Genomic DNA, 14067 nt, shown 5'->3' with positions numbered 1-14067 from the left:
TATAAACATATGCCAAATTTACTCCCACCTGTCGGGATAAGTTGAATTTTTAAGGTGAATGGTCTTTTTTATTATTACGCAAGCTTTTTTAGTGAAAATGCATTAATATACTCTCATTTAATGCGAATTAGAAGAATGATATTTGTCGAGGAATTTCAGTTTTAATTTTAAATTATTAACTGACCATATTTGAAAGTATACACTACTTACCTTAAAAATATTCGGTTAATAATGAAAAATCATTGTTTTAATGAGTAATCGCTATAAAGTCTAGCTACGTAACGTACAGCATCGATCTCGAGTCGTAGCACATTCTGATGTAGCCTTCCTAGCTAAATATTGCAACGGTTAAGTGAATCATATTTTAATCATTCACTTAACTTCAAAACTTTAAACTTCAAAAATTTTGAAGTTTTTGAAGTTTGAAGTTAAGTGAATGATTAAAATATGATATTTTGGGAACATAATAGGAAACCTAAAGTACGCTGACGTAGTATGTGCCCACATAACTACGTATGCCTACTAACAATGTTTTAAGCATTATTGTAATTAATTCACACAATTAATTGTGGTTTTTTAGCCACATTACAAATTATTAGTAACTATTTATAATAAGAAAAAATATTCAAAGTATGCAAAGATATTTAGTCATGGAAATAGTAATAAATAAATTGGTATTGATCTCCCTATTTTATTCATAGCAGTAATTTAATACTCTAAAGCTGAATTACTTAACTGGATTTGTTTTTACTGTCGAATACGAATAAAAATATGTTAATAAAATAATCAAGGAAGCCCAAAACTCCCAAAAGTATAGCTTTTGTGGAATGGGTAGATTGATCAGCGCAACTACGCGATGGCGGGCGGCCCTTAATGGCCCAGTGAAATTAAGGGTTTCACCTCGGAATGAGAGATAATAAGCTGGAAACTCGTATACACCTTTATTATGACGTATTAAAGGTTCTCTTAAAAATCGACGCATAGATCGTGTGCGCGTCAGAAGTTATTCAAGGTCAAATGTCATACAAATCGGTTTTTCGCGGATATTAAAATTTCTATAAATAAAAATAAAATAAAATAAATAAAAAGCTTTTATTTCAGGCATTTACCCATATTGCGTACAAAATTAAATACTACTTAAGAACTAATTGACACTGTAAAGGGGTGCCAGTCATGTTAAAAATAAGTCTAAATCTATATAGTCTATAGCTCCAATGTTATTTACATGTAGGTAGGCGTTGTAGAGCATAAAATTTGCGATAAGTTAGGTACAAAACATTTTTTCATGAGATGAGCCGTTTCCAAGATATAGGGCAAAGAAAGCGCAGTGATCAGAATTGAGGCAAGGTCAATCGTGAATATCGATGAATAATACCTTCTATACAGTCACTTAATCATCCTTTATGTAAATATATAAAAGAAGAAACTGATTGACTGACTGACTGACTTACATATAAACACACAGCCCAAACCGCTGGTTCTAGATTCCAAATTTGGCACGTAGGTTTCTTATAAGGTCTAGGGGTGCACTAAGAAAGGATTTTTCAAAATTCACCAGGGGGTGAAATGGGGGTCCAAAGTTTGTATGGGGAAACAACATTAGTTAAGACTATTTTATTCGAAACTTCACAGGAGTATTCCTAATGAACATATAATTTGCGACAAGATAGGTATCAAACATTTTTTTCATGCGATTAGCCGTTTTCAAGATATACGGCATAAAAGACGCAGCGGCCAGCCAAATGCACTATGACGCAAGGTTAGCTGGTAATCTCTGTAAATAATACATTCTAAAAGGTTTAGTAATCGTTAAAATGACATTTGTGGGTCATGACATAGATTTTAAAACAAAATTGCCTCTCCTGTGGACATTAGTTAACAGCTTGTGTGCATATATGTAGTTATTTTATGACATAGTTTAATATAAAAAGGGTGTAGAGGGTCATGTACAAGAAGAAGCCGAGAAAAGTATTTACAATATTATTTACATAAGTATTTACATAAGTATTTACATAACATTACACTAAATTGCAATTTATTTCCAACAATTTAAATAACGTTTCTTCTTAGGCAGATCTGATAGAAGTATGTATTATTCGTTGCCTAGTCACGGCGAGGGCGCATCGCGCAGGCGCGCGGACTTAGGCGCGAAAGGTAGCGGTTGTAGAGTGGCAAGCCGAGCAGGCCGCCACAAGGGTACCCCCTTACACAGGTTTAATTAGGAAAATAAGCTTTATAGCGTTTAAATTTAGGTATTTACAGGAAAGAGGTAGATTTTAAGTAATAATAATACAAAAAAATGTTTTCACAAGCCTTTATTTAACTGTTCGTTGTTCGTATGTAACTAGTAAATTTGCCAACCATTTCTCGGCTACTTAGTGGTTTCAGATTGAGGTAAAATTTGGCATACATTATAAAAGACCGACAATGTAATGACATCGAGCTGATCTGTTGATGGGAACCGTAGATGGCCATAGAGTTCTTATGTTCCTGTGATAAAATGACATCATGACGATTGTAACAAATTTCAGCATCATGAATCTCATGGAGCTGAAATTTGTTACAATCGTCTAGAAGAGTAGTCGATGACCGTGAAACAAAGATCAATATCCCTACCATTTGAGATAAAAAAAATAAAAACGAGATTACAAAATAGTTATTTGTTATACAAGGGTGCAAAGTTGTGTTTTACCCGCGAGTGTGGAATTGAAACATGAGCGTAGCGAGTGTTTCAACACACGAGAAGTAAAATACATTTGCACCCGTGTGTAACACAAAACTTTTCCCCTCACTATAGCGAGGAAAGTGCAACATCCACAGGCGTTAGATCATCTTCATCACTGGAATCACTAATTTGTTTACGATATTATAACAGAAAACACTACAAATTCTGATTTTTACGTGAGTCGGTGAGAAGAACAGTAAAAATTTTGTTGACAATGTTGACATTTCTGTTCTGACGTATGAAATGTCAACGATGCGTTTTGAAATTGCATCGACTCAACTTGTGCGTTCAGAATTATATTTAACATCATTATAAAAAATCTAACGTTTCTTATGGTATTTTAAGGTTTATGACTTAAAATTATTAAATAAAGCTAAATTTGGTTAATAGATTCTCAAACCATTTATTTAATGATAATTAATATCGAACGAACCATTATTATGAGCGTTTTACGTTTTGTTATCTGTCAAGCTACTTAAACACGCTCCATCCAAGGTCAAATTACTTTCCCCACTAGTGGATAAAATGCGTTTTTCCCCGCTTGTTTTAAAGGATAATAGACGGCTTTCCGAGCTAGTGAGAGGAAAAACAAATTACGCTTTAATTATTTTCATTTTCATCGTCTTCTTTATCATCTGTTGTCAAATCTGGGTCAAATGCACTTTATTTATCGGAGTCGCTTTGCAATGAAGCTGCATTAAAACAGGCTTGCTCATTGGACTGGCCACAAGCTAAAGAGCATTGCAACCCCGATTTTCTGCACCCGCAGCGTGAACCACACCCTTTTTTACAATTGCAAAATATGGTATTTAGTAGCTCATCTGGAGCTGGCGCTAATTTTGTTGTTATTGGCTCCAGGAATTCATTTTGCAGCACCCAACCCCATTCTTGGGGTTCTAAATCATTCCCTTACCATTTTTGTACCTGGTAATATGTACGGTTTATATGCTGATGGGCCGCTGCAGTTGTCGGTGGAAGATTTGACAGCTGGACAGGTTTATTATGCTTTGTAGACTTAACAAACTGAGTATAACGAAGATGATCGATGTTGTTCTTAGATTTGGAAGCATTATAAATCGCCAAAAAGATGCGTATTCCGTTTTCGTACAATTGCAGGTCTCGACGACAAATAAAAAGACTTCGATTTGAAGTAATCTTGATCTTGAATAGGTGCTGTTTACAAGGTACAGTTGACGAAAACGGTTAAAGGGTGTAGAAGTGGTGGTTATACGAGGGCTGCCTTTTAAGTTCTGTCGTTTGCAAACCTCCCGTGATTGCATAAAAAAGAACTAGTGTCTTCTTAAAATATTTGAATTTAGAATTCCAAAACAAAAGAATGACTCGAAATCGGCCCAACCGTTTTAGTACAGCGTTCGTTCAAAGTTGACAAGTCAGTTGTGAAAATGGAAATTTCGAAGGAAAATTTACGTGCGATAATTTTTTACAACTTCAAAAGGGGCTTAACGCGACTTCAGTGCTTCGAAGAGTTGACTACGGTTTTCAATGATAAAGCACCATGCCTCCGGACTGTGGAACGCTGGTATTTAGAATTTCAACGTGGTTGCTCTAGTCTTGGTGATAGACATCGTGAAGGTCGACCAAAAACAGCCGTAACCCAGGAGAACATTGATGCTGTACGGCAACTGATCGTCGAAGATCGCCATGCGACATACCGTGAGATAGAAGCTTCCTTGAGTATTTCAGGGACCAGTGTTCACAGTATTTTGCATGATCAATTAGGCGTAAAAAAGTTGATCTCACGCTGGATACCACATTTACTCAGTGAAGACCAAAAAACGGCTCGCGTTCGATGGTGTCGCAAAACTCTGCGGCAATTCAACCGAGGAAACTCGAAACATGTTTACGACATTATCAGTGGTGACGAATCTTGGATATATGCTTACGATCCCGATTCTAAACAGCAGTCGACTGTTTGGGTGTTCCAAGATGAGCCAAAACCGACCAAAGTAATACGCTCACGGAGCACTTCGAAAAAAATGGTGGCCACGTTTGTGGCGAAAAGTGGCCACGTTGCCACCATCGTGCTCGAGGATCGTAAAACGGTTAATGCTGACTGGTATACCACTGTCTGTTTACCAGAAGTCATCGGCGAGTTTCGAAAAAATAACCCAAGACGTCGTATAAGACTGCACCACGATAATGCGAGCTCGCACACCGCCCGGCAAACAATTGCGTTTTTAAAAGAGCAAAACGTCGAAATTCTGGAACACCCCCGCCGTACAGTCCAGACTTAGCCCTAACGATTTTTTTACTTTTCCAAAAATCAAGCAACGACTTCGTGGTCAACGGTACCAGACGCGTGAAGAAGCGGTTGAGGCATACAAAATGGCCATTTTGGAGACCCCGACGTCGGACTGGAATAAGTGTTTCGAAAACTGGTTCGATCGAATGAAAAAGTGTATTACATATCACGGTGATTACTTTGAAAAACAATAAATACCATTGAACACTTAAATTGTCTTTAGTTTTTCCAAACGACACAACTTAAAAGGCAGCCCTCGTAGTATGGACTGTATGGAGGCTGATGCGAAAGTGATTAAGCGAAATTTGAATAGTAAAAAGTAGATTAAATTTAGGTGCTAGAGGCACGCGATACAAGTTATGTGGAGCGCTCCTATTGGTGCTTTTAAAAAAGCCTCCGCATACTAACCGAGCCCGACGGCTGCGTTTAGCTACTGCATTATACAAATAAAAGGTTGCGTTCGCAACACCTGAGTTCCACTTGGTACAGCCAGGGTTCAGCATCAGCTCAGCTCCATGTATACTAAAACCTTCTCCAGAATGTAACAACAACAAACACTTTTCTGAAAACCGCATCAAAATCGATGCATGTCCCCTATGCAACAGGAGAGATGGTTTTTCACGTCCGCCACGTTGGATTTTAAAATCGTTGTTGTTTTCGTAATCAGCGATCCGATAAACCATAAAAACGATACCCATGTTGATTTTCAGACTGTCACCATATTTCCCCCTCTTAGGGGTTGAATTTTCAATAAAACCTGAAACACGTGTTTATTAATTTATCGTTAGGAATACTCCTGTGAAGTTTCGAATAAAATAGTCTTAACTAATCTTGTTTCCCCATACAAACTTTGGACCCCCATTTCACCCCCTTGGGAGGTGAATTTTGAAAAATCCTTTCTTAGTGCACCCCTAGACCTTATAAGAAACCTACGTGCCAAATTTGGAATCTCTAGAACCAGCGGTTTGGGCTGTGTGTTTATATGTAAGTCAGTCAGTCAGTTTCTTCTTTTATATATTTACATAAAGGATGATTAAGTAACTGTATAGAAGGTATTATTCACCGATATTCACGATTGACCTTGCCTCAATTCTGATCACTGCGCTTTCTTTGCCCTATATCTTGGAAACGGCTCATCTCATGAAAAAATGTATTGTACCTAACTTATCGCAAATTTTATGCTCTACAACTCCTACCTACATGTAAATAACATTGGAGCTATAGAAATTTTGATATCCGCGAAAAACCGATTTGTATGACATTTGACCTTGAATAACTTCTGACGCGCACACGATCTATGCGTCAATTTTTAAGAGAACCTTTAATACGTCATAACGAAGGTGTATAAGAGTTTCCAGCTTATAAGCTGTCATTCCGAGGTTGACCCCCTTTTTAGGCTTAAAATGACTGGGCCATAAGGGGTCCACTGACTATCAGTCCGCCGGACGATATCGGTCTGTCAGTTAGAATAAAAATTTGACAGTTCCGAATAGTCAGTGGGCCCGTTAGAGAATTTCAACGAAATATTTATAAACATATTGTAACTTCAGTGTGTACCCCAGTGCACCTTTAATAGAAATCCGTGTATTTCTCCCTAAAACGAGCTATTTGGAAAAAAAAATAAACTGCCATTCTGACGTGAGGATAGTGTAGCTATGAAATCTTGCATTATACCGCACTAAAAGTGTGTGGTTATATTGTACCTTCTGTTTACCTCTGTAAATTTTTAGTAAAAATCTGTGTAAGTATACTTATCCTAGAATAAGCTACGCACAAAATAAGGTCAAGAAATATTTAATGCTCTAAAGCGATTTTTTTTTTCAGCTTAACGGCGTAGCTTATTACATGTATTGCACCGTCCAATTAACTCTGTCACGTCTATGTGACGTCAGAAATGGATAGCTCTGTGCTTATGCATCACATATAATGCATGGAACGGACGTATCGACCCATGTCATTGTTGAAAGCGAGGGACAGTAAAAGTGTTAAACAGCACCTAACAATTAGCGAAAGAGTGTAATACACATACACGACGATGACGTATGTATTTGATAAGAATATATATTTGATAGGAATAAGGGTGCAGTCAAATAACAATTAATCAGGGTTATATCAGACTAGGGATAAATCAACCCCAACTCAATTCCATAAATTTATGTATATTAAGTAAGTTATATTATATTGTATATTACTAGTTATTTACATTCGAAACATTAACAATAATTACTAATAATTAGTTAAAACATCTTCAAGAGTCTTAATTTAATTAATCTGATTACATAATTATTCGTATTTATCAAACAAGGTTAGTTATTAACAATACAAAGTGCAAATAAAAACGGTAACTATTAATTTATTGCTTACCTAATTAAGTAACAAGTCAAGTTTTGTGTAGGTAAACAACTCTATGGCTTCCCTTCTAAGTTTTGGCATAACCACAATTCTAAAATACCACATGGTTATAAAAAAGATTATGGGAATAATAGGTTACATAATAAGTTAAAAGTGAACTAGGTACTCGGGCGGAAAAATCAAAAGAAAGTGGCAGCTGGCAGCTATAACCGAATTAACGATGAACTAACTAGGTTGTAAGTTTGACGTGTGTTATGAAGTGAACAACATAATACCTATATCAGAATTTACGTTTATTTAATTGTTATAATTGCAATCGCAATTAAGAGATTAGGAGATTTTTTTGAATAAAGGTCGTTTTACTTACCTAGTAGGATTATTTATTATTTGCTGAATTGTTGCATCAGTATGTACTCTTTACTTAGGTATGGTATGGTATGACATACCAACTACACCATAGAGAAATAAGTAAGCATACGTGCTCAATCCATACCTACATCAGTTTTGTTACCAAAGCGATTATTATTTTCGTAGTCGACATCTAGCGTCAAGTAGCGGGATTATCGTGAGCGTCAGGATGACAGGACTATGAGGGCTATTTATAACGAGTGTTACTACACCAGGGGGGGGGGGGGGGGGCTTCCGTACGCCGTGCCTGTGAACCGCACTACCCTACATATTCCTTTGGCAGATCTGTTCTATTCTCTTGTCCCTTAAGCCGTCAACGCCCCGAACCCTCTTTGTACACTCAACAACAACAACAACACATGGCAAATAAGGGTAAAAAAAGAAATGGTTTCTCAGCGGCATCCCCTTCCACACAAGTGGACTTCTGCAATATCAGGGGATTACACTCAAATTTGAGCGCAGTCCATTACCACCTGGAATCTGCGCAGCCGACCATCCTATTTCTATCCTGCCCGGCGGACACTGCATACCTACTATATCCCGGCTAAACACTGGAACACAAGTTCATGAGACGCGCTGGTCTATGCATGTATGCCCGGCAGGAGGTCTGTTGTCGCCCCCTCCATGCCTTTGAAGACAGGGACGTGTCAGTTCTGTGGGTGCGTGTGGACTACAGCGGCCACACTCGTGTCTACGCGTGCCTGTACAGGTCTCATAGCGGAAACACGGAGACAACCCGGCTCTTCGAGCACCTGCAATCGACGACTGACAAACTTCTAGAGCAGTACCCTTCCGCAGAGCTGGTGATTTTAGGGGACTTTAATGCCCACCACGTTGAGTGGCTTGGTTCCCGGTCCACCGACCACGCGGGGAGGTCTGCTCACGAATTTTCTCTGGCCTATGGATTCTCGCAACTGGTACATTCTCCCACGAGAATACCAGACATCGAGGATCATACTAGCTCTTTACTGGACCTCCTGCTGACTACACGTCCGGACGGATATTCCATCTCAGTGAATGCACCTCTCGGTTCGTCCGATCACTGCCTCGTCCGGACACACGCGCCTTGCGCGCGGCCCGATCCACCACGGCCAACTAGCTCGCGACGCGTGTGGCAATATAAGTCAGCAGATTGGGACGGACTGCGTGAATTCTACGCTTCGTACCCGTGGAGGCAGCTCTGCTTCACATCAGAAGATCCTGACTCCTGCGCAGTCAATGTTGCCGAGACCATACTGCTGGGAATAGATTGTTTCATTCCCAACACGGTAATAGCAGCGGGAGCAAAGCGACGACCTTGGTTTAATCGGCCTTGTAAAGAAGCTACGGTTCGCAAGCAAGCCGCTTACAGGGCTTGGACCTAGGCCGTAGCTAATAAGGGTCCGAACGTTTCTGCTGTGAAACGCAAATTAAACGCTGCCTCGAGGTCCAGTAAAAAGCCATTGCCAGGGCTAAATACGATTTCGTCGGCAGAATTGGTGACAAGCTAGCGGGCTATCCCTCTGGGAGTCGCGCGTTCTGGTCGCTCGCCAAAGCTGCCGAGGGAAATTTTTGTCAGTCGTCTTTACCACCTCTGCGAAAAGCTGATGGTGATCTGGCCCACAGTGCAAAAGAGAAAGCCGATCTTCTTGGCACTCTTTTTGCCTCGAACTCGACCCTGAACGACGACTGTAGCGCCGTGCCGCCCACCATCCCGCGGTGTGCATACTCCATGCCCGAAATCTCATTCACGCAGAGGGATATTCGGCGGGAGTTGCTATCCCTAAACGTTCATAAGTCTAGCGGGCCAGACGGCATTCCAGCACTTGTGCTTACGCCATCGGCAGGGTATTCATCCTCACACCCTAGCACCTAAATGGTCGCGTACTGTGCGGTTTAAGAGGAATTTCCTCCCGCGTACGCTTCGGCTGTGGAATGAGCTCCCTGCCGAGGTTTTCCCGAGAGGCTACGGTATGGGGTTCTTCAAAAAAGGAGTGTATAGGTTTTTAAAGGGTCGGCAACGCAACATCTCCGGTGTTGCATTCGTCCATAGGCTACGGTAACTGCTTACCATCAGGCGGGCCGTATGCTTGATTGCCACCGACGTGGTATAAAAAAAATATTAACTTTTGAACTTGAACTATTTTTTGGGCCCGCTTCACGTAGACTGACTGCACTACTGTGCACATGCAAAGTTTATTATCACTATAAGTTTTTTATAAATCGAAATAAAATAAGAAAAGTGTTCATGTAAGGTACTAATTAGGTACTAGATCTTTGCCAAAAGAGGGATTCGATATAACGCCTACAACTAGGAGAACTGGATTTGGTCCTGTCAACCTGACGTCAGAATGGCTGACCACTATATTTTCAATATTTCTCGATTTTTAGCGAGGTACCAATTATTTGATGTCAGGTACCAAATAGTACCAAATAGGTACTGAATCGTGGAGTAACACTCGTTATAAATAGCCGTTATGGTCCTGTCACCCTGACGCACGCGAATTATCAGTACTGCTGTAGCGGAACTATCAATTGTACTCGACCATAGATGTCGCTACGAACGGAGTCTAGAGCTCAACAATTTTCAGCTAATATTATAACCGGATTAACCGGAACTCTACTTTCAAGTTCTTCTGCTTGTAATATTAGTTCTAAATTGTTGAGCAATACACCTCATCTGTCGCGACACACGTGACATCTAGTGTCGAGTAGCAGTACTGATAATTCCGCTACTTGACGCTAGATGTCGACTACGAAAATAATAGTCGTTTAGGTAACAAAACTGATGTATGGAGTGAGCACTCTATGCTTACTTATTTCTCTATGACCACACTGAGAGACCGCTTACGCATTCCTTAGCACCTCAAATATTTTTAATTTATTCGGTAGAACCACACTATTTATATTGCCTTTGATACATCTTGGGTTTTGTAACATTCCGTTAGATCTTAATGTAGCTCAGTACGCTACTTCATGTTTAAAATACACAATACTACACATTATAACGAAGGAATCTTTAGAAAACCGAACTTAATTAGCTATTCACCCCACCTTGCTCGCCATTGACGTAACAATAAATAACTATCATAAGATACACTCAAAAATTATCGTTTTAACTTTCTTAACCCCAAGGTGGGCTACTTTTTCACAATATTGATAAAGTTAGGCTAGGCTGAACCAGAACGACATTGTTAAAAGAAGCCTTAGTATCTATATCTTGAAACACTCACTGGTTTATTATGAACCTACTCGTACACATACCTACCTATGATGAAGTGGTGCACAATCTTAGAAGTTTGCCTATATCATTATGGTTATGTTGGCCACAGGCATTATTTAGTCAGCTGGTAAGTACACTTATGGCCAATATAACACATGAACTTTTATTAAGATCTGATAAATGGCGAAATGGGAGTGGGCCAGTTGTTTAATTGCGCGAGTCGGTAGAGGAGGGTAAGTTTTCTCCGTCGAGCTTGTGGCGCGCGGCGTGCGCGTAGGCCTCGGCGGCGATGGCCGGCCAGGAGTCGCGCGCGGTGGGGGCCCCAGCAGCCCACTCTGATGTGGACACCTCCGCCGGCCTCTCCGCGCTTTCCGTCTTCGGCGCGCACTCAAGTGACAGCGGCTTTGGAGTTTCAATCCTATACAACATACGACTCAAATTTAGGATTATAAGTGTTTTAGCCAAACCCAAGGCATTTAGGTCCGACTTTCAAGGTTGTATGGAGCGGAGGTAAGAGGAACACTGGGACAGGACAAACACCTTTCTTGTCTCGTCCATCTTCCTCTTACACTTATCTGGATAAATTGATTAAATGACTATGAAATATACGTATAATATCTGGGAGAACAATAAAAACACAAAAATGCGCGTTTTCCTAGAGATAAGACCTAGCCAGATAGATTTTTTGCCCCCGAAAACCCCCATATAGCAAATTTCATCGAAATCGTTAAAGCCGTTTCCGAGATCATCGAAATATATAAATCTATACACGGTGGCTAAAAAATAAGTGCATTCCTGTTGCCAGGGAGGTTTTGGGATTACACTGAGCAACTTCTACTATGGGACCAACCTGGCAGCGAGATTGCACTTATTTTTTAGCCCCCCTGTATACAAGGAATTGCCCGTTTAAACTACTTACTTATATTCAGTCATGCAGATTTACTTATATTCAGTCATGCACTCTTAGATAAAAAAATACCTCACGCGTTCTGGTGACTGCATGGCATCGTTCGTGCTTGATATTTCAAGGTCCTCAGCGTAATTTAGGTGCAACTTTTCACCATCGTTTCGTGTTTCTTTTTCTGAAAATGCAATCCAGTCTATTAATCGATGTTCTAAGCTGGTTGTTCTAGTCCGACGACCACGTTTAAACTGTGTGTAAATTCAATACGGGCAAACCTTTAAACGGTGGTTAGCATATGGCCTAAGTTGACAGTTAGTAAAAAAAGCTCGTATCTGGTATTGTCATGTACTATCAGTACTATGTCTTATGGGAAACGGTCGAAGAGATAGTTCAGATCCGGAAACCGCTACCAAATTTTAGTATGCTGTTGGGCATGGTACTGGGTCTCCAAAACTGCCGGGAGACAGCGGCGCCGGCCATCTACTTCAGCGGAATGACGTCATCAAAATGACTCCCGCCTCGTTGCGAATATTGCATTTTGCACCCAAACTATGCATTGCACATACACGTGTGGGGTATTAAACGAAAGCCAATAAAATATTATATATTTTACTAATACACTATGTACCAAAATATACAATAGTTTAAGAGAAATTTAAAAATACAAAATGATGAAAAAAAAAATCCGCTATTTGGGTTTTTCAACCAAAACAAAAGTCGGGCGTTAAAGCAATGTACTACAAAATTAAAGCTGATGTCTCAAGCCATACACTGATATCAAAATAATCAAAATCAGACCAAATATGTGAAAATTATGCATCAAAATGTAGGTATTTGCGAGAACAAATGCATTTAAGTTAAAAAAATCGAAATTGGTCATTTTCAGGATAATCCGCATAAGCTTCTAGTATGTTATTAGCAATATAAAAAGGATCATAAAACTGCTGGGAAACAATCTCTATAGTACCTGAGTCACAAATAATGGCGTCATACATGTGACCGCTGCCGAAATTTGCAAAATCTAAATTATACCTATACCATGAGTCATATATACACGTGTGCTATATCAAACGAAAGGTTCTTAAATATATAATGATTCGTTAATACATTATTTATAAAAACAATGTATATTTTAGGAGCTACAAACAAAGAAAAACCATTTTTTTTGAGAAAAGTTCGTTTATATATATTTTATAGCTCAACCAAAAACGTTATAACAATATTGCATCTAATTTAAAAGAAACCAGTTATTCAACTATAAGTCACAGCTTAAATTTTTAATTTCCGATAAAAACTGTGGAAGTTGTACCAAAAAATCTAAAGCGCGCCAACAATTCTACCTTAATGCGCTCATATTATGCAAAGAATAGTCCTAATTATGGGGTATTAAATGAAAGAACATTACATAAAATACATGAACACGACATTTTGGAGTGGAATCATAATTTATAAAATGAATTTGAAAAAAAAAAAAAATGACAGAAGCAAGTACAAAATAGGTGTTGAAGTCCCTGACTTCTGAGCTAGGTAAAAAACCTGTGTTACAGAAGTCAGTGTTTTTTCCCAGACAATAGAAATAGGCAGAATTTGCTGTCTACGTGTGATGTATTGTTTACATGGAACTACTGAACTGATTTTGATAAATGAGGCGTCAATTTATTCGCCTCTGTAGCCCAGGTGCACAAAACATAAATTTTAACCGACTTTCAAAGGAGGAGATTAGGTACGAATAGAAACCGTTGTTTTGCTTATTTATTAAACAAATTCAATTTATAAATTATTGTAACCATCATGCTAGTACTACTTTTTAGTATAAAAGAAGTATTTAGTTTTAGATTTAAGTGTTTAATACTAGATTTATTTATATATTTAAATAACCTCTTAGGTATTAATATATAAACATACAAAACGTCAAATAAACCTATGAATACAAATAATTACATGAAGTAACTATTAGTCAACCCCGTTTGTTATCGCTCTCGGTGCAAAAGTGCCCATAATGCTCACGGCATTGCCCCGCTGGATGGCTATGGACAGCCTCTGCACCAGGAACGATTCGGAGCGGGGGTCCTCTTCCTTTTGTCTAAGTCGACAGCCTATGTCACGCACAAATTGTTTTGCGTCAGCACCCCAGCAGCCCGCCGTTTCCACCGCAAAAGGGACGAAAATATACCTCGAGCCCAATGGAGCATACTTTTGGCGCTTCACCGCCG

The 14067-nt window shown here is 39.3% G+C and overlaps 1 protein-coding gene across 1 annotated transcript in view; it reads right to left on the bottom strand.

Annotated features, from left to right (window-relative positions):
• Positions 1–10790: 10790 nt before the first annotated feature.
• Positions 10791–14067, bottom strand: part of LOC134754377 (uncharacterized) — a 31946-nt gene continuing 28669 nt past the window's right edge. The window contains exons 6-7 of the mRNA XM_063690678.1: positions 11930–12032; positions 10791–11368 (exon numbers count right to left, since the gene is read on the bottom strand). Of these exons, the coding sequence (XP_063546748.1) occupies positions 11158–11368; positions 11930–12032 (314 nt within the window). The 3' untranslated portion in view covers positions 10791–11157. The remainder of the gene's footprint in view (positions 11369–11929; positions 12033–14067) is intronic.

This window comes from Cydia strobilella, chromosome Z (assembly GCF_947568885.1).
Source record: "Cydia strobilella chromosome Z, ilCydStro3.1, whole genome shotgun sequence".
Taxonomy (NCBI): Eukaryota; Metazoa; Arthropoda; class Insecta; order Lepidoptera; family Tortricidae; genus Cydia; species Cydia strobilella.
This window is presented reverse-complemented; position numbering and strand designations above follow the sequence as displayed.